Genomic DNA, 27,672 nt, shown 5'->3' on the forward strand with positions numbered 1-27,672 from the left:
GTGGTTTCACAGGATTAGTGTTGAATGCCTGGTTGTTGGATGCCTACATGAATTTTAAAATATGAAGAATTAAATGCCAGAACAACAGCATTTTAAATAAGCTACACATCATACTCACTAAACCTAAATAAATCTGTACCCACTGGTTTGCCTACAATTAGGAAATCAGTTAGGGTGCTGTTTCTATTACAAACCCTGTAACGCCAGGATTAAATTACTTGAACTTGACTTTTTATTTTTATCAGGCTGAAGATGGGCACACAAACTATCGGCGTGGATGCAAATTTTCCTCTCAATAAATGGAGTAACTGAGGTAAGTTTCTTTTATTTAGCTATAAAGTGCCCTATAAGGCTGCCTCTGACCTTGGAGCGCCTTCTCGATCTGCGTGATTAACAGGCTTAACTTCGAAACAGGAACTTCGCAGCAGTTAGTACCACACACAGGCCGGAGGCGTGCCTAAGCGGCGCCCTGTGCTCCGGGGTTGCTGGCTTCTTCCTTCCACCTGCCTACCTTGTGCTTCTAGACTGAGTGCTCTCTGAACTCCGTGTGGGGCCAACAGTGGGGTTCTGTGGTGGTAGATTTTACTTTAGCATCAGGGGAACTTCCAGTAGGCTCTCAGTGACCATCATGCTGCACTCGCTCAAGGGTCAGAGGGAATGGGAACAAGGGAGGTTGTAGAGGTTGTTCCCAATTCCATAGACCTTGAAGGATCATCCCTAGATGCCCCTGAACGACCTCCTTGAGCCTCTTAATAGAGTGAATGTTAATTGTAAATTCATTTCTATCCTCACACCGCACATGTCACGATAAGAATGTTTTTTCATTGCAAGGTAGAGTCACGCTCTATTATTTGTCCTAAAGCAACCACGCTTCAGGCTCAGGGTGGGCCTCTGCTTCAGATGCTCACGTGGGTTGTTTCTGTTTATTATGTTCACTCCTAATATGAACTTAGAAATATTCCCTCAGCCGTGTGGCTTCTACTCTGCAGCGCACTTATCACTTTAGCCTTCCTGCATCCCTGGGTCAAATGTGCTCTCCTCTCCTGGACCCTAGCAAACCTGCATGGAATGGCTATTAGCTTAGGAGACTAGAAAAGTTTAGGAACTGAGAATGGGAAGTTAAATTGGTGCAGAGGAAAATATAAAGCCCCACGTGATGTAGCCAAACACTTCTGGACTCTCTTCTCTGTCCTTCCTGAGCCTTGCAAATATATCACATCTATAGTTAGGAGGAGACATAAATGCCCTCAATTGCCCTGAAAAGAGAATTCAAATCACTTTTTTAAGAGCACCAGTGTGTTGTCAACCAGAACGATAGAGCACTTCAGGCTTAACTGGGAAAGAATCATAAACCCTGAGGACTCCAGGGTTCGTTCTGAAATAACCACTTACATTTATACACCTGAAATTAGACCACCTACTGGGCTCTTCATCTTATGTTCACTCGCAGATTACCCGATCCTCTTCACGGGGAAGTGGTACTGATACCACTCCCAGGAAGTGTACTGGTAAAAGGTGCCAGGTAACACTTAGATACTCAGTGTGAGCTTGAAGGGGGCCCGCCTTCCCTATCCATCCAGGTGCTCAGCGAGGGCTGTCCATGCTCTAGGCCCATGCCGCACAAGACGGGGGAATGAATGTTGCAGAACCTTGAGAGGAAAGCTTTTTGTTTGTCATGTAAGTAAAGAGAGGCTAAATGTGCCTTTTGCTCCTCAAATCATGGCCATCTTTGGAACTAGCCCTTTTCTTTCTTTTTTTTTTTTTTTCCCAGTCTATCCCTCCCCACCCTCCACCCCCCTAACTAGCCCTTTTCTAAGCAGCCTATCAGTAAGTACCATCTTCCCCTCAAAGGAGAAAATCTGTCACTTTGGGGCACCACGGTCCTCTCTTTGTGCCATAACGTACTGATCCTGGCTCAGGATTCTCCAGAGTATCCTTCTATGAAACAGGGCCTCAGTGTTGAGCTTCTATGGCCCTCAAGAAGCAAAACGAAAACTGGCTGTTCTTTGGGTAAATCTAAGCAATGCCAGACTTATAAGGAGGAATTCATAGGCACAGTCTACCCCAGTGGAAATTACCCCAAACACAGGGAATTTCCAACACTGGGAACAGTGAAGGTGGCTTGGAAGACGAAAATAGTTCTCTTTAGATGCCAAATCAAGTCTTGCCTCCTGGCTCCAGGATTCCACAACATGAGGGTTTCAGTGGTTGAGAGAGAGAATGCTAGCCATACTTTGGAGCATATTATGGGGCATATGTTGGCCCTGAGATCATCCTGTGTCCCTGATGATAGGAAACTGGCAGGCAGAGTGTACAAGCAAACAAAAAAGACAAATACATTCCAAAGACAGGTGAATTAGTAGACATTGCTGAGAACATGCAGTAGAATCCTTTCAGCCTGGCTGGAGTCATCTAGTCTGGGTCTAGACTCAGCCATCCAACACAGTGGTGCAGAGCTGCAAGTCTGAATTTTCCAAAGAATACAGGCAAGTACTCAAATTTATTATTGCATTCATACAGCCAGGGGATCGTAGCTCAACCTTGTCTTATGTAAGACAAGATGCTCTTAGATAATCTAGTCATGACTGACTCAGGGAGCTTCTCCTGTGTGTACACCTGCATTTCTAGTCCCCCCCACCACTGTATGACTACCTTCTGTCAAACTTTTGCAAAATTCTGTCAGTTATAGGGGCATCATGGGTTTAAGTGCTCAGTGAAAAAGAGTCTGTTTCCCAAAAGACAGAGTGAAATATGCTCACGTAGTAATGCAACTTGGTACCTTGCGTTTTAGCATTAGTTGAATTCAAAGGTAATTTTCCTAATGTCAGAATAGTCCTCACTGTGCCTCTTCATTACCAGAGAAAAACATGGAATCTGTTATGTCTCTAAACAGCCTCTTGCTTTCTCGATAGGCAATGGAATTTACCTGGGGAAAAAAAAGATGACTGGAAAGCTCTGCCTACATTCTGCATCCGTGCATCAAAAAGATCTAATTCAGGGTAAGTTATGTTTATAACACACCCAACTCTACTGGTCTTTCTCACTTACAAAGCCAAAATGGTAAAGTCTAGTAATGATAAGAGAATCTTACTTGTGTACTAACAGTGGCATGAGAGTTGAGAGATGTGAATATTACACCTGGATCTGTGTGTAACTAGTTGCATGGCCTGGGCAAGTCTCAGTTATAAAAGGAAAAGTGTAGACTCTGTGGTCCTTAAAAGAGAGCTCATCTAACTCACAGATCCCACGATGGCCCGAGGTCCTTAAGCTTGTGAGGCGTCTGGTACCTTGAAAAGTCACAGTAATGCTTCTAGATTTTCAGGACACAATTAAAATTTCTCCATGTCAGCACTCAGCCCTTGTAGCTCAAAAGCAGCTGACTGATCCCTGGGAGTCACTAAGGCCTCTGAGAGCTAGCTTACTGTCCACACCTCTCATCTGTGCTCTGTGCTCGGAGGGAGGGCTGGAAGATCCAGAGCTGCTGCTGCTGCTTCCTTTCTTAGGAAGAACCCAGGGTAACCAGGAACGTGTGTTGGAAATGACTGGTAGGTGGTTGCCGGGGTCACTTCTGGTCACAATACCCTCTACATCTGTGAGGCAGTGCACTGCCATCAGCCAAGCACAAAGCCATAAGGTTGTCTAGGTTAATGAAGGTTTGTGGAAGGTATGACAACCACAGAGGTATGTCACTTGGATCAATCTGAAAGAAAGAACTTGTTGTTCGGCTGCAAACATGCAGATGGCTAATAATGTCCAGTCATTAGTTCCATTTAGGACCTGCTTCATTTTTTCAGCTAAGGGCACATTCCTCTCAGGCAACTCCAGCCAATAACTGAGCATGATGAGGCTACTTTAAAAAGTAAAAAACTCCATCAAAAATAAAGAGGATTTTGTGTGTATGTGTTTACATGCAAATCTATTGTATGTGTGCAGTCCGAGTGTAACAGTCCTACCACATGCAGCAGCAGGGGCTGGGGGCAGTGGGCGCGGACAAGAAATCCTCTGCATACAGCATCGGGAGAGGATGTATGTGTTCTGGGCGTAAGTAATCATTAATAATCATCCTCCTCCTCCTCACCTATTACACCTATCGATAGATTTCGATATACTAGAGAAGTAAAATTTGTTAAGCACACACAGTAGAAATTTTTTCCTGTCTTCAATGAAAACAGATTCATTAACATTCAGTGATTCACCAGCATGCTCTGAGGATATGGCAAAAAGTAGTGAGATTTTAGCATTCTGATGGGGCTTCTAGACTAGGACGATGCATTATATCAAACCCATGTCCAAAAAAGAAAAGTCATCATTTCTGACATGCATTACACAAAGATACTGGAGGGATGAGGTAGAATATAAGTCATATTAGCATTGCTAGCGATGAGCAAAAGCAGAGCAAGTCTACCATGCAAACATGCAGAGAGGAAGAAAGAAAGGAAAAAAGGTACTGAAACACCAGAGAGAGAGATGCATTTGTTAAAAGAGATTCTCTAAGCATACTAACCTGCTGGTTCTAATGAATTTTCTACTTTGTCGTTAACATCGAAAACACGATCATGAACACCTATAGTTTTCATACAGCTATCTATAACAAAAATAGAGATAACAGCCAAATATGTTAGTGAAGACACCCTTCAACTCCCATTTCTTTTTTTCTTTCTCTCTAATTTTTCCTTTTATTGATGTAGAGACTGTTTTACAATCAGTGGCATGTTTCCAATGCCAGTATTGTTCCCATTTGCTGTGCACGTACAACAGTCTAAGAAACAACAAGTTAGCAACTGCTGTGTACTTAAAATAAAAGCATCATGAAAAATGATGAGAAAAAACAGGATGAAAACTAAAACATGGATGTTGATATACCAAACAGATACCACACAGGATTTACAGTAAAAAAAAAGTTGTACCGCTGTGAACCAGACCACACAATAAAGCATGCGCAGTGAAGCCACCCTGGGCAGCTCACTCCCCGGAACTTACTTGTTGGTCTCACAAAGACTTTGAGCTTTAGACAGGACCGTCTTCCATTGTCTGGGATTGCAGAGGCTGCGGAAGAGACAAAGAGCAAGGACGAGAGGAGAGAAGGACAGTGGTTACTCTTCATTTTCCAATGCAGAGTGTCTACAGTAAACTCTTCCATGCCCGACAGGAACGCACTCTAATCCTTCCCAGAAGACAGAACAAAAATACTTTTCAGATTGACACTGACTGCTAAAGAAAGGGCTCCTTTCCTACCCCTAACCTCCCTCTTTGATACAAGAAAGAAAGAATCCTGCAGGAATGCTGGTAATCTACAGAAAAATACTCCGGATTTTTATTTCAAAGGCTCTTCCATTTAACTGGATCTGTTATCAATTTTCTCTGTAATAAGAAGATAATGTTTGAACCCTCCTGCTTTCACAGAGCGGCTCCTCCTGCAGGAACAGGGGCCCGCCGCCCACCAGAGCCCAAGGTGAACCACCAACAGACAGTTGCCAGGCCAACTTAAACATGACCTACTTCTGCTGGGGAAAGCAGAGCTTTGTCTGTCCTGAAAGCCTGTCTGTCAGTGCTTTGCAGGTAATTCAATTAGAGGTTTAACTCGGAACTTGGCTCCATTCTATATGACTAAACCTGGCCCGGCAGCTTCCATCATGCTATTAGAAGTACAATATGCTATTGAGAAAGTACTGTGTTGCAGTGGTCCATTTATTGTTAAAAATTTGCCACAGAGAAGGATGGAATTAATAAAGTGGGCTTACCAAAACATGACAACGTGTTTCAAGTTATAAATCATTTGAGGAAGAAACTTTCTTCTCCTCTTCAAGATAGTAAGACTGTAAAACTTTCCCTGCGTTTGAAAGATTGTCCCCTCCAAACTCAGCCTAATGTCCAAGGGACTTCCAAGGCAGTAAGACCCCTTAACAAACATGCTTACAAACGCATTCTAGAAATGACAAAAATTACAGCAGTGAGTGCTGCATACGTCCCTCCCTCTGCTTCATGCGGTTTCTTTGTTCAGAAAAAGCAGATGATACCAATCAAAACACACATGGCTCACAATTACTTTGGTAATACCCTCAGTGACGAGGGTGTGTGTGCCTTCTCTCTCTTATATTCTTATTGTCCCTCACAGGGAGCCCAGAAAACTAAAATGCTGATTTTGCAGGAGAGAGGGTTCAAGATGCAAATTTCAAACTTAACTTTCCACAAATCTCCTCCTGTACCTCTGGGTCCACGTCCTGGAGGAGAACTTACAAAGTTACCACTTAAAAGACATCAAGCTGGAAAGGACCCCCTAGTGTCGCTGTTCAACACCTGTTGAAAACGTGCTTCATTCTAAGACCAAAGTGTACACAGAAGAGACGTTTTCAGCCCTTCCCACCCTCCCCTTCCCCGACAAGCAGTTAAGCAGCGCTAACAGCTGGCTTTGCCGTCGGCTTTCATTAAATCAAAGTTGGAGAAACTCCCTTTACTGACATTTACAGTAACTAGTGTGTTATTTAGGGCACAATATTTGTACTCTGTGGTTTGATCCAGGAAATGGTGTCCTTCCTGTGGCCCCAACTGCAAATGTGCATGTCACAAATACAGTACACGTAGGTGACTCCAATTCATTAGAAAAACCATGGGTTCTTGAGAGAGTTCATGTCTTATTCATGAGAGGTTGTGTGAAAAAGTGACACATGGATATTTATGCCGCTGTTCTATGGATTTTTGAGCTAAGGTGGACTCACTACAAGCCCTGAGAACTTGATTTGCCACATGCAATACCTGATTTTACTTGATGATCCTTCCTGTTAGATGTAACAGGCTCCAGGCGGGATCAGATGTTTAATTGTTTTAGTGAAGGTACTTCTTAGAGTTAGCACAGCTCTTGCAGATTGATGTGGAGGAGGAATCCTATAATCTAGGACATAGAAATCACTGCAGAGCGCCCTAGAATAACTGAACAGCAGCAAGCGCTAAGGCTCCCAGGAGGAGTCCCAGGTTCTCGCACCGGCTCTCAGAGGGGCAGTTAGTCCTGGCTACCGGATGGCCTACCTGCTTCTATGAATTAAGGATATAAAATGTACTTCTGGTTGTATAAAAGACTTACCTTCCCCATCAAACTTCCCCATTACTTCCTCACCTGCTCTCTGTCACCAGAAAAGCTGTATGATAGGGTTAATGTGACTGGCACCTTATGATGCTGTTTGACTGTTACATGCTAATCCTTAGAAAAATCGATGCAAAGAATAAACACATAATGTGAGTACACAATGCAGATCACATTAAGTCAGCTGACTCCACAACTTCCAGCCTAAGCCCAGGACGGAAACTCTTAACCCTCAGACCCTACCTAAGAGGGTGTGCCTTGCTACGTCAGTGTAACTTGAGTTCCTTATCTACCACACTGAAAATCAAAAATAACACCAAAACAACTTCTTCCATATTTCAGCAAAACTCAATTTTCATGCAAGGTTTAAAAAAGTTGAGAGTTTGGCTCTATTAGGTATTCAGATAAGCGGGGGCACCGGGCAGATAGGTGGAGGAGAGGGAGGGTGGTCCAGAAGATGGTGGTGTGCCCACCTTCAGCTTAAAGGGGCTTTACTTCCTCTAAACAAGTGCCAGCAAGAAACCAGTTAGAACCTGACAGCCACAACTGCACAGTAGCGACAAGGACCTAACTGCACACGACCCAATGCTCATTGTAATACAATTAGCATTGTGGCTTAGGCCCCCCACCGTGGGTTATTCTGTGTGCATGATGGGTAAGGACATGAGCAAAAGGGGACAAGCATGACCAAGCACGCCAGGGGCAAGAGCTGTCAATCAAGAGACCACCTCTAAGCGAAGGTACAAGAGAAGGGAACAAACAAAGCCCACTGCCTTCTGCCCTTGGATCAGCCTGCCTCCCGTTCTTGGAGGTGTACTTGCCCTTTGCTAAATAAAACCTTTAAAATCTTTCGCTAAACAATGCTTCCGTCTCCCGTTTGAATTGTTATCTTTCGGCTACAACAAGAACTGGGGTCTTTTCCCTTCCCCTTTTGGGGTAACAGCTCTATCCCATGTTATGTTCCAGGTTTCTTAACCCCACACCCCTGAGCTGACAAACAGAACATGCCATTGTACCACTTAAAAATATCAATTACTAATTATTAGTAATATTCGAAGATACAAGGGAACATGAAAGTGCCTTACTAGTCACACAGAAACAAAAAAAGCAGAGGCTTGAGCATTACGAACACAAAACAACAGAGGAATTGAAAAATGTGATATTTACACAAGTAAATGTATAAAGAAAAGTCTCTCAGGATCAAATTATGAGCAAGACTGAAGATGGACGTGAGTGGGGGTGTAGAAACTTAAAATGTGCCTGGCTTCTGTCAGGAGGTAGGTAGGTAGTATTAATCCCTGTGATTCTAGAGACACACCATTTTATAACAAGCAACACTCTTAGTTAAGACAAAATTTATAAATTCTTATGCTGCTTTCCTTAGAAAATAGTGAACATTTGAAAACTGACAGCAAAGAACTCCTACCATGTATGATATGTTATGGCAGCTTTATCCATCCACACAAATGCTTTTAAAATTTCTACTATGTACCAGCTTTCCTGTTAGGTACCACGGATGCAAAGATGTATAAGACAGACTGGTGTGGTCCTTGTGCTGTACTCATCCCAGCTGGGGACACAGAGGAACCACAGTTTAGGGACCAGCAGGGCTCTGTGTGGTAGCTGAGGTCTGTGTGAGTTGCCAACATAGCTTTGTCAGGGCGTGTGAGGGTGTCCTGGGTGTGTTTATCAGAGGGGGTTTTATCCAGGCTTGATAGGTCCCCCAGAAGCCAACCAACAACAACTAGGACAAAAGATTGAAACATTTCACCTCTAAGTTCCCAAATTGGAGCTTTAGCCACCACAAAGAAACATTAACCTGCAACAGGTAAAGGAAAACCTCGACCTGAACTCTTTCTATAAAGACACACAGATTTTCTATGCTGGGGAGGGCGTGGAGAAAAGGGAACCCTCTTACATGGTTGGTGGGAATGTAAATTGGCACAGCCACTGTGGAAAACAGCATGGAGATTCCTGAAAAGCTTAAAACAGACTTACCATATGATCCAGCAATCCCACGCCTGGGCATGTATCTGGAGAAAACTCTAATTCAGAAAGATAACATGCACCCCAGTGTTCACAGCAGCACCATTTACAATAGCCAAGACATGCAAGCAACCTAAATGTCTATTGACAGAAGACTGGATAAAGAAGATGTGGTATATATGTGTAATGGACTACTACTCAGCCATAAAAAACAATGAAATAATGCCATTTGCAACAACATGGATGGACCTAGAAGTTATCATACTAAGTGAAGTAAGTCAAAGACAAATACCATATGATACCACTTAAATGTGGAATCTAAAAGATGGTATAAATGAACTTATTTACAAAGCAGAAAGACTCACAGACGTAGAAAACAAACTATAGTTATCAAAGGGGAGAGGAGGAAGGGATAAATTAGGAGTCTGGGATTAACAGATACAAACTATTATGTCTAAAACAAATAAACAACAAGGCCCTATTGTATAGCACAGGGAACTGGGTTCAATATCTTGTAATAAACTATAATTGAAAAGAATATGAAAAGGAATATATATGTACAACCGACTCACTTTTCTGGACACCAGAAAATTAACACAACATTGTAAATCAACTATACTTCAATTAAAAAAAAATACATGAATTTTCTAATAGAATTTGTCAGATTAAAATGAGAAATTCAACTCGTGTCTTAAACATTTGTCATGTAATCCAAATTCATATCCCTTTACTCAGTTTACTGCTGAAAATGTACTTTTGGACTCAGGAAGCTGGGAGTAGGGGTATGGGGACCAGTAAAACAAGCACACTCCAACATCGTGATCTTAATAGCAATTTTATAAATCAATCCATAGGGCCTCTTCCCCCTAATGACCTGCAAAGTACCAATCACAACCTTACAACACATAATGAAATATAATCTAGGGGCCCACTGGTTCTCTGTGTTTAGAGTATCATGTGAATAAAGGGTTGCTGATCTTCACTCTGTTCCATGACCTCAGATAGGGGCACCACTTCACCCATTCCTGAAACCCTGTTTCCTTGGTCTCCTGGGGCTCAGGTGAGCACGGCTCAGCACTTATGTGCTGATTTGATACATAAAGGCCCCCAAATCAGCACTTCGAAAGGCTGTAAATTTTGCAAGTATTTGCAATAGTCACGTCAAAATTCACTGTGGGCCCATCGTTTGGACATGGCATCCTGCGTGTGGCAGGCAGCTTCTGACCTAGCGCCAACAGTCCTCACCTCACATGCACGCTTTGCATATTCCCCTCCGCTTGAGAGTGTTCTGGACCTAGTTTCTTGCTTCTAATGAGGAGAATACAGCAATGATGCTGTAAAAGACAGACTGAGACTTCCTTCTCCTTAACACTCTTTTCTTTTTAACCTATGTATACAGTGGGTTATTGGCAAGGCCTTTTGTTAGATGAAGAAACTATTTTTTAATCCTTAAGTCACCATCAATTTTTCATCATAAATTGCTGTTAATTTTGTTAAAGTTTCTTCTGCATCTATTACATATGTTCTTTCTTTGTTAAGCTCTTTCTTCTATCCTGAGTTTAATCCTACTTAGTCACAGGATTTTTTTTAACAGTTGTTTTATTACTTATTTTTTATTGAAGTATAATTGATTTACAATGTTGTGTTAATTTCTGGTGCACAGCACAGTGATCCAGCTCTGTGTGTGTGTGTGTGTGTGTATTCCTTTTCATATTCCTTCTCCTTAGCACTTTTGCTCTTGCTGTCTCTCTCTCACTTCTGAAGCACGGTGCCATATCATGAGATTCTCAATGGAAAAGCCCACATGAGAAGGAACAGAAGGAGACTTTGAGCCAAGCACGTGCAAGGAACTAACACCTCAGTGCAACAGCCCACAAGGAACTGAGTCTGGCTGACAGTCATGTGAGTGAGCTGGAAATTGAATCCTTCCCAGCTGAGCCTTGAGATGACTATCGCCTTGGGAGACCCCCAGGCCCAGAGAGACCCACCTAAGCTGCCCGTGGATTCCTGACCCACAGAGACTGTGAAATAATAAATACTGTCTTAGCCACCAATTTGGGGATGGTTGGTTTACTCAAGAGCTAACTGTCACAGTGCTGCGTACAAACAACCGTGCAGTCAGAGGCTTCCCCCCGGCCGACTTGAGACCGAGGACCAAGGACTGAGGCGCTGGTGCACCTGGGGTCCCACACAGCAGCCCTTCCTGACTAAATAACTGAGTTTACTTTTTAAGCTCCTGTTACACGGCCACTTAAAATAGGCCCTGAAGAGAGGTAATTATAAGCCGCTGTTAAGGAAACACTACGAGACACATCTATTTATTTTCACGCCAGCGTTTAAAAACTGTTTTTCATTTTCCTCCCCACGCCACTGAGTTTGTTTTTGCTCGTGTAGCCGTCCTGGGCTGCTGCTTGTAATTAGGCTCACTTTAACTCCACGCTGCTGGGTGGGCCCAGATGAGCTGTGATCCAAGACGTAAACTTAGTCATATGAGAGAAGACCTTTCCTCAAATATGAGAAGTAGAGTATAAAGGTGAGCTTGAAGACACCAGAAATAAAAGAACTTGAATAATAAGTTAAAATTTCTCTTTGTATCAAAAAACTTAATTATTTTACATAGGCTATCAAATTAAATATACATGTTATGAGATTTTAACCAACTCAGATGTAATCAAGACAACAAATGGTCTTCATGACTAATTGAAAGTATACCAGGAGAGGGGTGAGACTCTTGTATCATATTTTCTTCCCATTTTCAGGCCCAGTACTGTACTCATTGGTCCACTGTATCATCTCTCTGCCTAACCTTATCCATCCTCAAATCTTTAGCCAAATCCTTCTCCTTTTCTGTGTCCCTTGTCATTCTGGGTACTCTGGGAAATTTTGTTTTTAAAAATCGGCTGCTTTCGTCTTTCTAAAGAAATGAGCACGTGTGGGGGCATTAATGCAGTTTTCCTTTATGTTTGCCACGGGTAATGTTTCTCATGTTGTGCAAGTCAAAAAAAAAATTAAAAAAGGTAGGTTATTAGTTGTTACCAGAGCCCAGTTTTTCCTCGTGTAGATATTCCTGTGGTTTAATGTACAACACAGGTATATGTAAATGAGACAGGTAATGGCATAATTAAGCAATATTCTTTTCACAATAAATACAGAAAAAGTAAAGCCCCTTTAAATAAATGGTACTACTGAAAATGTCTTCTAGAATTTAATGAATCAACAGAATCCATTTTGTGTATGTGGGTGGAGGGTGGGGAACAGAAGAAGCTGTGGGAATAGAATAGACATTAACTAGAGCCATATGGACTTCTTGGAAAATGGTTACCAGATCCTCAAAAAACATCTTAAAACAAAAGTTAGGCCTCTTGAAAGAAGACCCAGGCAACAATTTGCAGCTGGCTATCTGACTTTTTTTTTTTTAAGTAGCACAATACCTGATTTTCTTATTAAGAACGAAATCACCAGTTATGATGGAGTACATCTCACCAGTCTACCTTTTGAGATCTAAAAGTCACATGTTTTCATAACCTGCTCTTGGCCCCGGGTTTATCACGCTTGCATCCTAAGAGCGACCTCAGCAGCCGGCTACATTTGCCCACGCGATTCACCTCCCCCGCAGCCCACGGTGTCTCAAGACTTAACTCCCTGGCAGGTTAAGGTCAAAGTCCCAGATGTAAAACTTGGAAACAAGGTTACTAACTAAAGGTGGAAGCCTTGGAGAAATTTAAAGTATCATGTAAATATCAGATACTTTGATATGGCTCTGGGGGTGTTTCTTAAAAAAAAAATCTAGAAAAGGAAGAGGGGTGTTTCCAACAATAAAATAAGGGTAGTGTGCACTCTGTAAACTAAAACTTGGTTTCAACACCAGGGAACTTCACAGGGACGAAAAATTAAAGTTCAGGGTGAGAGAAGTAAAATGAGTTCCAGCTGTGCAGCCTCAGACCGAAGAGAAATTAGGAGGTACCCACACCCTCGCCCCATCGCCCCCCCTCCCCGTCTCTCTGCCCCTTAGGCAAAGTTCTCACTGCAAACGCTAACTTAAATATTATTGAAATCCCAGCAGCTGAGCCTCATAGATCAATTACTTTTTCTTAGCAACCTCAAACAAATGGCTGACGACAAGTTTTTCACTGATTTCTAGGAATAAACAAACAAAATATTATCATGTCTTTGTGCACATTTATCTGAAGTGTGGACAAACTTTTACTTGCTTTTTAAATCTCAGTGACAACAAACTTGTTTCTACTGTTTATTGAGGAAAGCTACGTCCCTTGTACTTTGATATCTGTTAAGGCATGATCAAAAACAAAACAAAACAAAACAAAACAAAACAAAAACCCTGGATTTCAGAGAATGCTTTCAAAATATCCTCTATAAGAAGCATTTCTAATTCTCTTTAGGAAAAATTTAAGTCAACCTAAATCTCAGATTTTTAATCTAAACTTTATCTTGTTTTTCCGCAATACGACTGAAGGAATCCAGTCCATATAGGCACCGAGGGCAAGATAACACTTAGGTATCATTTGAATTGTTAACAAAACCTTTAAACACGAGGAAACAGAGTTAAGTTCCTAACTGGATATTTTATTATTTTTAAAAATTCACTGAACATTTTTGAATGGTTAGGAAAAAAAGTTTCCCATTATAAACTAGAGTTGTTAACTATTTTCTGAGACCTGGGTGTGCCTGAAGCTGTACTACTGAAAAGATGTCCCAGATCATTAAGGTCAGATCTTCCTTTCTCTCTCGTTTGTGGTGATTTTCGTGAATTTCATCTGCTCTACCAAATAAGTATAATCTGACGAAAGAAAACAGGCAGAATGACTAACTTAAACTTCTTCAACTCCAAGCCACATAATAAAGGTAGTAACAACAGAGACGACAACTCAGATGAATGCAGAATTCCTCAAATCCCAGAGAGGAACTATGTATGTGATGATTTCACCACAGGCTCCTTGGGTCACCCGTGTAATATGCTATTGGGGTGACTGTCAACTGGTGAGCAGTGACAGCCACAAATCCCATTACTCATTCGTACAGTATTAACAGAACAATGTCACTGTCAATATAGGACAGTAAATTACTAAGAAATCATCAAGTCAACACAATTCAGAGAAACCCCGAGAAAAAGGCTAATAGTTTCTTTGAACCTTTCATCCCGCTTTCATCCCAGTCCTCCTGGGTGAAGGGCCTCGAAGGGACATGGAGTCGTGGTTTGAGCGTGTGTACAATGGTGGCCTGAACCTCCCTGGTTTACCCAGTCTGACTGACTCTGTGCCTTTCAGCCAGCTGGGCAACCCACCTAGTTTCCCTGGGGGCTTCCCCTCTAGAAGAAAAGCTGAAGTATGACCTACTTTAGAGGGGCTGTGAACTTTTATATTGCACTTGGAAACTCAGGTGACAGATCCCTACAGATCTCAAATATCACTTCACTGCTCCCCAGATTGATGCCATCAGCTCTGTCTGTATTGCTCCCTCTGCAAGCAGTCTCTGGTTTTAAGTGCAAATTTACAGAAGGAGGAGGGATCAGGTCTGGGTAGTTGTGGTAAAAAGCTATTTATGAGGCATAAGGAAAACCAGAGGGACAAAACCCCTTTATTTCTAGCCTCAATTAGAAAAACTGGATTCTACCATAGTTCTGTGTATGTAGTGGGTGGAGGGCGAGGGGGTTTATGTGAGGATGTGCACGGAGGCTGGGGTGAGAGTTCAGAGACTATGAAAAGGGCACTGGAAGACCCTGTTCCTCTTGAAAATCATGCTGAGATTCTGTGAGGTCTTTTTTCAACCCATTTTCAGAGTGTAAGCATGCTATTATGGTAGAGGGGCACTGCCAAAGATGAGGACATAAATCCTGCCGAGAAGTGACCAGGCTGGGCACCGAGACGGCCGCTGCAGCCACACAGACTAACCGTGCCCCGGCCCCAGCCCCAGTAAAACCAGTCCGAGGTGGTGCAGACGCGGCACCTGCCCACACCTGCTGCGGGTGCTGTGCTGCTGGCAGCGGGTCCTAGTCTTGTCTCTTGTATTCTTTTGCATCATATTTGGTTAAGTATCTCTTTACACAGATTAGTTGTTTCTTTGGTTGTTCTTCATAGTCTTCATATGAGCGTGTGTACAATGTTAGCAGGAGGAGCCGTGTGTTTGGGCAGCGGGCCCCTAATGGAACCCTAGAGGCCTGAGCAAATTAACATGCTCTCTGTGAACGTCAGGTTCTACCAAGGAGGGAGTTATTTGGGTACCAGGATGGTACACTTTGTTTCACACCAAAACATGCTTTCCTCGATGGAGAATTTATGTTGACAGAATGCATCAAGTCAAAGCAAATGATAGGGGCTGAGTTCTGGTCTGCCCTGGTTGTCTCCACATAGGACCGTTCCCAGCAAAGTTAACGGCTGGGCACTGCTGTTGGCGTCACCCTGCGGCATGGCAGCCGGGGTCTTTCATAATCCGCCCCAATCTCGATTTCTTTCTTTATCTCTCTTATTTTCTTTTCTCTCCTTTAATCCATATTAATAGCTAGTCCCAACAATCTTTCCTCCCAGAACCTCCCTGTCTCCTTTTTCTCACATGGCTTTCCCTTTGCCTCTTCAAACCCCAGCTCCCTCTGGCCAGGTGAGATATGTCTCCATTTCTCCAACACACAATCCTTCTTGTGGGTTCTTACACTGATCTATCTCTGACCCCTTAATAGCACATCCCCCATATCCTGCTTTGTCCTGGAGCTGGCTGTTACATGGCATCTCTGCTGCTGGAGTGAGGAGTTCCCCTGGGGGCTCCCTCTGGGGAGCCCACTGCTTTGTTCTTAGCATGTGTTCAATAAAGATTTGAAGAAGGGTCTACAGGTAACAAAAATCTATATAGCTGCAAAGTGATTTGTTGCCTAAATAGAAACTGCAACTCAGCATTTAGAATACAAAAGTGAAGAGAACAGTTAAGGAATTAAAAAAAAAAAAATCCCTTGTCCCGGAGGGTTCCTCTGCCCTCTCTGCTGGCTCCTTCTTATGGAATGATATTGGAAACCGTGACCTACTAGCCAGAACCCAAAGAGACATACAAGATGCAAGCAGGTTATTACTTTCATGTTTTTGAGTATGTGGTCTAAGAGATAAGGCATGTGGGCATCTTTAGAGCCAAAGATATGCAGAATCTCATCAAATGATCAGCCTGTGTAGGGGCTGCAGGCCCCTCCAGTGAACAGGAGAATAAAGGCATGGTGTCACTAGAATCCAGCTGACCACAGGCTGCTTAAGTAAGAATAGGAGAGTGATGCTGGGGTGATTGTGATCAGAGGTGAGAGTCAAGCCCTCCTGGCTGAAACCCTCAAAGCCCTGGCAAGGTATGGTACCTCAAACGTTACATGAGAGCGTACTCTCAAAGTTGTGTGTAGGGACTGTAACTCTACTTGAGTCGCAGCTGAGTTTAAAAACTAAGTAGAGGCATTTTTAAGAGAATCAAAACCACAGAGCTAGTAATTTTTGTGTTAAAAAGCATCTGAGAATGTGGAACGTTAACAACCCTTAAAAGTGTACGAAAACTTTGGCCTTTTAGATTAACAGGTCAGACATGTAATTCCAATTTAAAATATGTAATGGAACAATTGATTTAGACTTGTGACTAAGTGAAATTTTAGGTTGACATGCAGTTTTAAAACATTTAAGAGAGCTTAAACCTCCTATTTTTAACTTTAAATTATGATGATGGTAAGAATTACTTAAGTACTTGGGAAGGTTTTATAGTCAGTTCAAGTACTTAAAAAGAAAAGAGAATATATTAAATCTTTAATGGTTAAAGGAATTTAATTAACCAAGTTTGTAAATGGAGCCAAATACCTAAATCTGCCCATCTTACATATAAAATAATAAGATGTATAAACTAATTGGAATAGTCAAAATTTGAAAATTTAAAGAATTATTTTCTTCAACTTGTTACTTGGTAAGTTAAATGTCAAATTTTAAATCGAAACTAAAAAGACAAAAACTATCCTGACTATTTCTGGCTTATTCAGTTTTTACTTCATTCATTTATTTATTCCTTCAAAAATTTTTTTTGTGTGCCTGCTTTGTACCAAGCACTATGTCAGGTTCTGGAAACACTGTGGAGTATTAAAAAATGGTTCCTGCTTCTGGAGTTTACAGTTTAATTGGGATACAGACAATAAACCAGGAAACAAACAAATCTCTAACTGCCAATTATACTAGGAACTATAAAAAGAGCATACACCTCCTGGATAAGCCAGAAATATTCAGGTCCCTACATTACAAAAAATAACCAAAGGGACCAAGGTGTTGAAATCTTCACTGACTGAACGGTTATGTTTTTCACTCTCTTTGAGTATTACCTTTATATTTCCTCTTGCTAAAATGCAGAGCAATCTCGTAGCTAGATGAAAACTTTGCCCACTGTATTGCTGCAGCAAACTTTTTAAGATACTTGTTTACTGTGTGATTTGCCGGAAAGCCTAGTTTAGTAAGCAGATAATGCAGAGATGATACCAAGATAGACAATAAAGGTTTGATACGTTACAGTTATGACTTCAATATGAAGTATATTAAATAAATCAATGCTGTATTTTTTAGAAGCTTCTAGTATTTGAAAAGTCCACAGAATGGAGAAGAGGATAAGCATACTTCAAATTATGTTCCTGTTTCTTAAGAAGCTTGTGAAGCTAGCATATAAACACAAGCATTTATCAGACAGCTATGATATTAATACCAACGTGCTATTTAAGTTTTAAGGGATCACTTACATTTTGATGCTGACTCCATATGTCATATAAATAGGATTTTTTTTTTGTATATAGCATGGCATTTTAAGCAAAAAAAATTCATTTTATTTTTCTTCAGCTTAGTAAAAGAAAAAGTACGTACTCTTAGGTCCACTTATCTTTTTAATCTAAGAGGTCTTGGTTGAAATTGGCTTTGAAGTTTTGCTAATTACAAAACTCAACAGGGGTTTTTCCTTATTTGGTATAACTCATATTTCTATTAACCTCAGTTTCGAAAAGATTAAAAAGTCTGAATAGAAACAACTTAGAAGTTTGAAGAACAGCCTCTCCCCTGTGATACTTCAAGTGCAAACTTCCCCCGATACTATTTAATTATCAATGTTTTGTGGTTGCAGAAAGGGGAGGTAGAACTCACACATTTTGAACCTCCCAACTGCACAGTGCTGCAGAGAGATGAGAGATCAGTCTATTTTTCGTTCCTTCTATGTACTGGGAAAATTTATGTCAACCTGAGTTTCAAGGAAATCGGGGTTCTGAAGGGCGACCCTGCTAGCTGCTTTTCTCGGGGCCACGCCACCGGGCTGAGATGCTTTCATTCTGGTGAAAAGATCATTACCAGGCGGCTCTGGGGAAGTTGGCCCTCCTGTAAGTGCGCTCCTTTGTTATGAATATGGAACAGATGGAGCCAAATCTATCTGCTCCATAGGAACAAAAACACTTACAACCCAGCTCTCTCTATTAAAGACTCTACTTAGCTCCTTTATACCATCGGCTTTCTGTGCACTGCTGTGAGGTTTTGACTTTATAGAAAAAGGCACTTCATAAAAGCACCAGTTCTTACTCTTAAACCAAAGTGGCCTAAGAACTAAAGAAGATGAATACATGGTTTCACCCACAGGACTCCTTGGAGATATGCAGATATTCAATTAGGGGGCGTGTGTGTGTGTGTGTGTGTGTGTGTGTGTGTGTGTGTGTGTGTGTGTGTGTGTGTGTGTGTGTGTGTGTGTGTGTGTGTGTGTGTGTGTGTGTGTAGGAGGAAGACTGTATTCAATTCTGGTAAATGTCTGCATTAAAACAACAAGAAAATACAGAGGAGAGCGATGAAGATGTCATGTTTCTCATTATGAGGATGGCATCTAATTGCTTGAGCATAATAAAATGCCAGGGTTTAATTTTGTATGTATGTCTGTAAGGCTAGTGAGGGCTGTCTTGAACAAAACATATGACTCTGCACAACAAAATCATGAGGGTAAACATAATTAGTAATTAGGACCATACCACAAAACGAAGGCTATATGAAGCTTCCTCACCATGAAAAATAGTAATCATTACATTCAGCATCATGCCGATTTGCTTTTATAATCAGAAAGATGTAAACATTGCAGGTGAAACCAATGCATGCGCTTGTTTCTCATGCCAATGGGCCAAAACACGTCCAAGGGACATCCCCACAATGTGCTGCTGCCGAGACACACGTGCTGACAGGTAGCGAGGTAAGTCTCCCGGGCTCCTGGGTGTGGACTCCCAACTGCGTATGGACCTCCCCTTGATAGCAGCGGGGGTGGGGGGAAAGGAGTGTCTGCCTTATTTCATTACACTTATTACACTGCTACATTTACAGTCTGGCTGCCTCTTCGGAGATAATTGAAAAAAGAAATTCTGTGGCAGGATGCTTTGATTCTGACTAAATCAAGTCTTCGGGCAAATTTCCTCCTGCCAGTGGAAGCACAGCTTGCCTGAAGTCGTAACCTTTGTTGGAGGAAAGGAACTGGCCTTGAAGCAGATCAGGAAGCAGATGTTTTATGCCAAATCAGAGTCTGGGGATACGCAGGCTACTGCAAATAAAACTCTTCTTCTGTCTGTTCAATCATTTCAATTCCCTGCAGTGTGAAATATGAACTTGCCAACAAATGGCCAGCGTGCTGTGCCTCGCAGCAGGGGGGGAAAGTGCCACAGCTGTGCCAGGGCCTGGAAGACTCGCGACGCGCGTGACATGTTCATTATTTCTCCTGTTCAGCGGGGCCTGAACCCGGCTGCTCTCCAGAACCCAGATGCGGGCCGGGAGCCGGGACCACCAACAGCACCCGAGGGTGAAAGACACGATCCCACCAGAGTGAGACACACAGCTTGTCCTGATCTCTCGGGCGACCCCAGGAGGTTAGTCTTGAAAACGAGAACCCTGAAAGTTGGTCATCCCTAGGCACAAACAGACTGAATGAAAAAACACGTCTGCCAATGAGCCCAGCTTTTCTGACTTCACTATTAGCAGCCTGCTCTGTGAGCACTCAGAAAGTGAAGAAAATGAAATGTACTCGAGCCACAAAGCACCTATGAGAGATTGAAATGGCCCAGTGAAGAACTTATCAGAAAGATATCTTGTCTTTATAAGAAAGATGGAATTGCAGAAACTGTCCGGCTCACTTGTCACAGGCAAATGGAACACGAGTTCCTTCTAGTTGATTCCACATTACAGTTTCTTGATAATAAAGTAGTTACTTTATCTAAATTAAAGTGGAATTAGACTAACACGTTTCAGCGTGCGGTCCTTTGTAGCATGTTGAACATGCGTGTTCACACACACACCCTCACAGCTGTAATCCTAGGTTATAAACATCCCATGTTCAGTTCCATTGTGAGATTTTTTCAAAGGTTATTCACATGCTTTCTAGGGCCACATTCTTTCAAGTTTTAATCACAGGCTCCTTAAATAGAAGTCATTTGCATCTGCAAACATTCGCCTGGAATAGTATTTAGCAGTATATTCTCTTTGCGCAGAGCTATTTTAAAAGGAAAATAAACCTGAATACGGAATAACAATCAAACACAGGCATAAAAAGATAAATCAGAGGCTTGAGAAACTTCTGTAACCCTTCATGCAATTTCTGAAAAAATGTTTGAAGTTTCTCAATCTTGAAACAGCCCAGAATCATATAGTTTATTTTGGATGATGGATTATAGGAATACTCATACAATCCCAAGCATGATCTAAATCATAGGGACATTTTTCAAGAAATGAAATGAGTTTGAAATAATTTATTATTTTGAAGGGAGGCCAAGTAAGTACACGTGGTTCAAGCTCAGAACGACAGACCATTATCACAACTAATGGCCAAGTTCTCATTAGGTTCGCATTTCTAAATGAATGCTGTGGTCAATAAATCTGTCGCAGAACGGCCACAAATGATTGCTTTAAGGGATTAATAACAAGACTTGTATTTTTATTTTAGGATTCTTTTGGCAGCAATTACTCTAGAATATTATTTCCCCATAATGTTTCTTTTTCTCTATTTAGCTTGACCAAATACAAATTAGAAACATTAAATTATTTCTTAATTGATATGGAACTTGGTGGGAGGGAACTTCATTTCAGGATGCATAATAATATTATTATTATAATAGCTACCATTTATCTACTATTTCTATGCACCAGGCACTGTGCCAGGTTTATTAAATTTAATCCTCAGAACAGTTCTGCAAATCAGGTATTATTATCCTCATTTTAGAGACAAGGAAACTGAGGCTCAGAGGGATAAGGAGCTCGCTGACGACACACACAGCTAGTGGATGGCAGGGCGGATAGTCAAGTCCAAGTCTTTCTGATGCCAAAACTGTACAACCTCAGCTTACAAATCCTACTTTTCTTCATGACAGCCCCACTTCAAATATTTGTTTCATAATTTCCCAGAAGCTCTTATAAGTCCTTCCAAAAAGTCTGGGGCTAGGTTAAAACTCAGTGGAACTTGACAGTGTAATGATAAGCATTCGCAATGGGTTTCAGTAAGAAAAACCAAGTGAGAGTTTTGCTGCAGACACATGCCCTTTGCATATTTCCTAATGCATGTCAAGAAAAAGCCTTTTAATACTGTATGACTGTAACTGATGCACTCCTAAGTACCCACACGCACCACTGCAGGAGGAAACAGGAAACAACACACAGTAACCCAATGTTCCAAAAGAAAACAGAAAATTGGCAGTGTCCTTAGTACACACAGCCTTCGAGAGGAGAGTCCTCTCAGCCTGGCACTGCTGTCTCTGACCTCACGGCATCCCCTGGGATTTGGCAGCTCTTGCCTGCTCCCACCCGTGTGGCGCCTTAGCCTGGGCCCGGAGGAGAAGTAAACTAGCTGATGATGTTGTAGCACAGAAACCAAAATTAACATGTAAAGCAGAAACTCCTCTTATCCAAAACCAAACAGAGGGTTCTATCTGGGGGAGGGGCCCATGTGTGTGTGTATACACACATAGACAGGGTCAACGGGCTTTACGGATGCCTCAGAAAAATAACATGCAGCAGAGTCACTAATTTTTACCTTAAATTCAATAAGGATATGAGGTCATTAATAGGGTGCACTAAGGGTGGCTTTGTATTTTTCTATTTCTTCTTTTTTCTTTCGCAGTGCAGGTATCTGATCTATGACAGCCCTACTCAACAGCTCATGTAGTATTTTTTCTGCATCATCTATTTTTCAAAAAGTCTTCCCCTTCATGGACTGAAGCCAAAGGATCCCATCCACCAGGGAAACAAAGGATTCTGCTCTACTGTGGGCAAATGAAGAGTCCAGGGTGATCCTGGCAGAACCCAAGTCAGATGTTACTCCTCAGCTCAAAGCCCTCCAATGGCTCCCATCTCCCTCAGAGTGAAATCCCGGATCCTTACCGTGGTCCACCAGGACCCCGTCCTCTGATCCATCACACACACTTGCACATGTCCACGGAGCTCTCCCTTGTCCACCCTGTCCCAGCCATGCGGAATGTAGGCACACAACTCTTCTCAGGCCCTTGGGGTTTTTTCTTCCCTCTGCCCAGAAAGCCCTTTTGCCAGACAGACTCATGGCTTGCTTCCTCTACTCTTTTAGGTCCCTCCTCAGGTGTTACCTATTAGAAAGGCCTTTCCTGATCACTCACTTTCTATCACCCCTATATAATTATATAAACATATCATTACATAATATGAAATTACACTGATCACCTTATATATAGATGACCCTCTATAAATATATTTTAATATATTATATATTAAATATATGGGAAATAGTGATTTCCCTACCTTTACGGTCACTATTCTCCTTACTCTGTTTTATTTTTTCATCACAGCATTTACCAACTACCTGACATATTTCATCTTTACTTCTTTGCTTGTTTATCCCCCTCCCCACCCCCTGGCTCGTCATTAGAATGTAGGTTCTATTAAAGCAGAGCTTTTGCCAAGTTTTTTCTCTACTGTATTCACAGAGTCTAAAATATATCTGGTCAGCAATATGCACTCAATTAATATTTGTTGAATGAAGGATGGAAAGAAAGGACAAAATGAAAGACAAGGTCACCCTCAAAAAATGCTTGTCTGCTCACTGACCTACTATAAATGCCCACAAAATCAGGTCTGGAGTAGAAAAAGTAGAATAAAAAAGCCAGTCACTGAGTAGGCATGTCAGCTTCCTGCAGTGTAAGCAGGCCCTTAAGGCTGCTATACATGTGAATAGGTGGCTTATTTTTCAAGAGAGAGTGGGGTTTCTTCCTCCATATTCAATTAAGATGCACTAAAACATATCTGTACAAAGCAAAATGATTTTTAAGTACCTTTGAAAAAGCTTCTACTAATAACCTGATGGATGCTTTTTTCATGGCACTCCTGTGAAGGGTGAGGGCGTGACAACAAAACATCAGCCTAGTATCAAGTCCAAGGAGGAGGGTGGGTCTCCGCTGGTAGCTTGGATTTGGATCAGTGCCGAGTGGCGGCAGCCCTGCTTAGCCTGAACGCGCATAAGGAGGTGACGCGGACCTGGAAGCGAGTCTCATCACCACCATCACAACAGCTAAACTGAGCACTTTTACATCCTTACATCCACCAGCAAGCTCAAGTCGCTGAATCACAAAACTCAAGGTCATGGACCTTGGGGACCAACTAGTTCAGTCGCCTCATTTTACACGTTTAAGAAACTGAGCTTTACTTTTAGCATTTCAGAGAGGCCGGGTAGCCCGCCAAAGTCCATCTTGGTTGGGAGGAGGACACTGAACAGGCTGATCTGGCCCAGGAACATTCATCAGAAGAGAAAAAAGCGTTCACTCAAACTACCTTGGACATAACTAGGGCAAAGCAACCATCCCCAAAGCTCTTACATACAAAGAACCAAATCATCAGGGATTAAATATTTAATGAACTTATAGTATAGCTAGTTCTGCTAAAATTTATGAAATAGTTTAGTTGAACTTTTTATTTGCTGAACATATCCTTCAGAGTGCATGTAAAATCAATGTGTATAATACATTTATGTCCCCTTTATAGAAAAGAGTATAATTTTTACTATTTTGAATAAATGTGGAAGGTTACAGCTACTGCATCTTTGCCTCTGACAGAGAGTTGATCATAGTTCTGATTTATTTTTTCTCAAATATATGGTCAGAGACACAGTCTCAATTAAGATATTACTCCTGGAGGAAAATGGGAGGCACTTTACAACTCTCTGCTTTATGATTCTATTTCCAGAAAGCACGGTGGTGAAAAGTGGGAGCTGTCTGCGATACTAATTTGAAAAACTAATGAAGTTACAGAACTGTTATTTCTCATAAGTAGCCAGCAGCCCCTACTCTCTGCACAGCACAAAACTGTATGAATGTGTGCGCCTGCAGCCCGCGTGACAGCTACACAAACCCGGCCGCGGCCATCCAGCACACACGCCCCTCCCGCTCTGCCACCATCTTACTAAGGAAGAGGTTTATGAAGTTTTCTCTCATTGGGCATCTAGAATTTCATCCCGCTCTCAAAGAAATGTTCCTCCCATTCCTACAGCTGTCTCTTCAAAGTTTTCAACTCCTTCTGCTCCTTGCAACCAATTTGATCCCGAAAAGTCCAGGTAAACTGGATTTTTGGAAATCGAAATCATTTAAAAAATGCTGAAGGGCTATTGAGAAGAATTCCATTTCTGTCAATGGAATGATCACTCTGTAACATTATCTTTTGTAAAATCCTAGTTTTCATATGTCATGCTTGTTTAAAATGATATAGACCTGAGTTTCCTCAAGGGGATAAAGTCAACATTAATTATTTCTTTTGACCTCAATACAGCTCAACACTTCCTCTAGAATAGAAAGCAGAATTTAAAAAATACTTTTCAGGGTATGTCTTAGTTTTTTAAAAAACCTGCACCGATCACACATTCTACAAAGCAGGAATCCTCACTGTCAAAGCCTTGGTGGGCTCTGTGTGAATCCCCTGAACTCTCACAGAGGTACATTGTTATTCTTCATCCATCCATCCTTCCCTTCCCTGTGCCACTATGTTTACAATAAGAAAGAAGATACACAGTCCCTGCCTGCCCTCAGGACCCTACATTTTCGAGAGTATGGTACAAACTTTGAAACTGTCATCAGGGTTCTAAAGGAAGACTTGACAGATGGAGGCTGGAGGCTCTGTATGGGATGGGATGGGTGCTTGCATCAACTCTGAACCAAAGGATCTAATCCAAGGAGCTAAATTCTACATAAAACTTGGGCATAGAGACATTAAAAGCTTCCAAGGGGGCAGGTTCCATTGGGGGCCTTTTGGCCATCTAGGTACTCTTACTAGTCTGAGGGGAGTACCAGACACAAGGCAGTTAAAAAGCATTTACTGAATGCATATTCCATGCTCACCTCGGAGCTGAACTCACGGAGGTAGGCACTGTGCTGCACCTTTCATTTTGGGATCACCGGTGTAGGAAGTGAACCTATATACCTGTATCCTAGAAAAGCTTCCAAAGATATCGAGGATTTGGGGACACTTTCAGCCTAGCAAGCAGAACTTAATGACTCACAGCACCAGGGGCACCTTCCACACAGGTCCCTGGGGGAGAAGGACCCACAAGGGTACAGCAGGGAGGATGCCTGGAGCAGCTACGTTGGCAACATGAGGAAAAGACTTTTCATAGATGACAAGATTACTACTGTGTACTGGTGAGTGTAAAAGTGGCTAGTTATTCCCTGCAAAAATAGGATTATCAATGTTCAGGACCAACCTTGAAGGCGTATCAGTGAGTGCCTCCCTTCCTCCAGCCCTCAGCTTAGTCATTCCTGAGGTCTTAATATTTTCATCAAAGGACTTGATAAAGGACGTGGGATGGAATTGAGAATATGTTTATAAGTAGAACTATTTGGGTGGGGTAACTAGTCCTCCGAGACAACATGTGAAATGGTCCATAAAGTGGAATGAAATTCAAAAAAAGAGAAAAAACAAACCACAAAACACAGGACAGGAGAGAGGCAGACTAAAAGCACGGGTATTATCTCAGGAGAAACAAAGCCCACAGCGGACTGCGAAGTGAACGTGCATTATACTGGTCTACTTAGCAGATCGAATCAAAGTGTTGTTTTCATGTTTTGGATCCACATTTAAAATAAGACTCCAGAAAAGTGACAAAGGTTATTTTTAAAATTTAAAACAGCTCTCATAGGAACAACCAGAGGAATTTAAGTGGCATAATTCACTACAAACACACGAATCCCTGAAGGAAGAAACAACTAAACTGTATTTGTTGTTCATCTTAAAAGAGGATTCGAGGCAAGGATGTGGATTCCACTACAGAGCAAGGCTGGCTGTGTTAGCTACATACACAGGGCTGGGTGGTAAATGCTATTTAAATGTATCTCACATTTTTCATGACTAGGAGAAGTATATACTTAGTGTATTTTAAAGCTCAATGGTATTTTGTAAATAATGTATCCTTATCCCATGGAAGCCAGGCCCCTCAAGATGCTCCAATGAAAACAAGGTTCCAAAGTGTAATTAGTTTGGTGAACAATACATACTGTATCACTCTTTGGAGAGTTACAATTCATGGTATCAAATTTAAGGCCCTAAGAAGTCTCATAGAGAAAAAAAAATTTTTGTTTAACCCAGAATTTCCCAAACTTAAACTTGATGTCAGAAACTAACATTTGCAAAGAGCAACACAATAAATGGAGAAAACTTAGAGTCAAGAAAATCCAACGGTTGGGTCTTGATGAGATAATTCTAATTGTCTGCTTATTTCTTTGTTCTAGATCCCCAGCACTGCCTTGGTTTATGTCCATCCTGAGGTCTTCAGTTGAAATAATCTCTTTAGTAGGGAAATAATTCTTTTTTAAGTTAGCTAGAATTGATGAGAATTGTTTACAAGTGGAGAACCTCATCTGTGGGGTACTTTGCAAATGGATGAGGGGCATTATCAAATGTTCAGAATTATTATAAGGGTCGCACAGCTGGTGATGAATTTCCAGGAAGCGAGCTGACATAAAAGTGAAATTCAAGGGTGATAGGTAAAAATACAGCTGCTCAAATATAGGCAGGCATTTTGCTTATTTTATCTATAAACAAGAATTTTAAAAATACAGGTCAGGTGACATAAACCTTGGGCTCCTTATTGATTAATCTGTTTCTGACGACAGAAAGAATTATACTACTGTCTTGTGTGTTCACTATATAATTTTACCAAGCAGGTGACAAGCCACGCTCTTCTCAGACGCCTTCAGCTGGAGTGGAATGTACAGTAAAATACAGATTTCCTCAAATGAATTGCCAGAACCATTAATCTTTATCTAAGGACCCATAATAACAGTTTGTTCTCAGTAGCAGGTGGGGGGAGGGAGAGAAAATGTCTTCCAGAAAGCACTTTGGCAGTCAATCTGGTTGATAATAAAACTTGATGAAACATCTGTGATTAATATTAATTCTAATTCTCCCTTTAATGGGTAATTGTGAAAAAGATAATTTATCCCATTTCACTTAGACTACAGCTGAGTTTTTCAATTTAGGAAAAGAACATTTCTCCATATTTTTCAGGTATGAGACGCTATGGGGGAAAAAAACAGGTGCATAAAACCTGCCAGTGGTAAAGCAATTTTCTTGTTAGCCCTGGAAAATATTTTGAAT

General features: G+C 41.6%; 1 protein-coding gene and 1 long non-coding RNA gene across 6 annotated transcripts in view; one reads left to right on the top strand and one right to left on the bottom strand.

Annotated features, from left to right (window-relative positions):
• The window catches only part of EFNA5 (ephrin A5), a 368,306-nt gene that overhangs the window by 4,864 nt on the left and 335,770 nt on the right, over window positions 1-27,672 (bottom strand). For 3 of the 5 annotated variants that reach the window (XM_032476462.1, XM_032476464.1, XM_006177112.3), the window contains 2 exons: window positions 4,981-5,046; window positions 4,505-4,585 (listed from right to left, as the gene is read on the bottom strand). In XM_032476462.1, the coding sequence (XP_032332353.1) occupies window positions 4,505-4,585; window positions 4,981-5,046 (147 nt within the window). The remainder of the gene's footprint in view (window positions 1-4,504; window positions 4,586-4,980; window positions 5,047-27,672) is intronic. The other 2 variants (XM_032476463.1, XM_032476465.1) reach the window with 1 other exon arrangement.
• Window positions 216-20,239, top strand: LOC116662648. The gene is made up of 5 exons (XR_004318626.1): window positions 216-313; window positions 1,581-1,677; window positions 2,913-2,999; window positions 19,175-19,282; window positions 19,807-20,239. It is a non-coding gene; the product is annotated as an uncharacterized LOC116662648 (long non-coding RNA).

The sequence above is a fragment of the Camelus ferus genome, chromosome 3 (assembly GCF_009834535.1).
Source record: "Camelus ferus isolate YT-003-E chromosome 3, BCGSAC_Cfer_1.0, whole genome shotgun sequence".
Taxonomy (NCBI): domain Eukaryota; kingdom Metazoa; phylum Chordata; class Mammalia; order Artiodactyla; family Camelidae; genus Camelus; species Camelus ferus.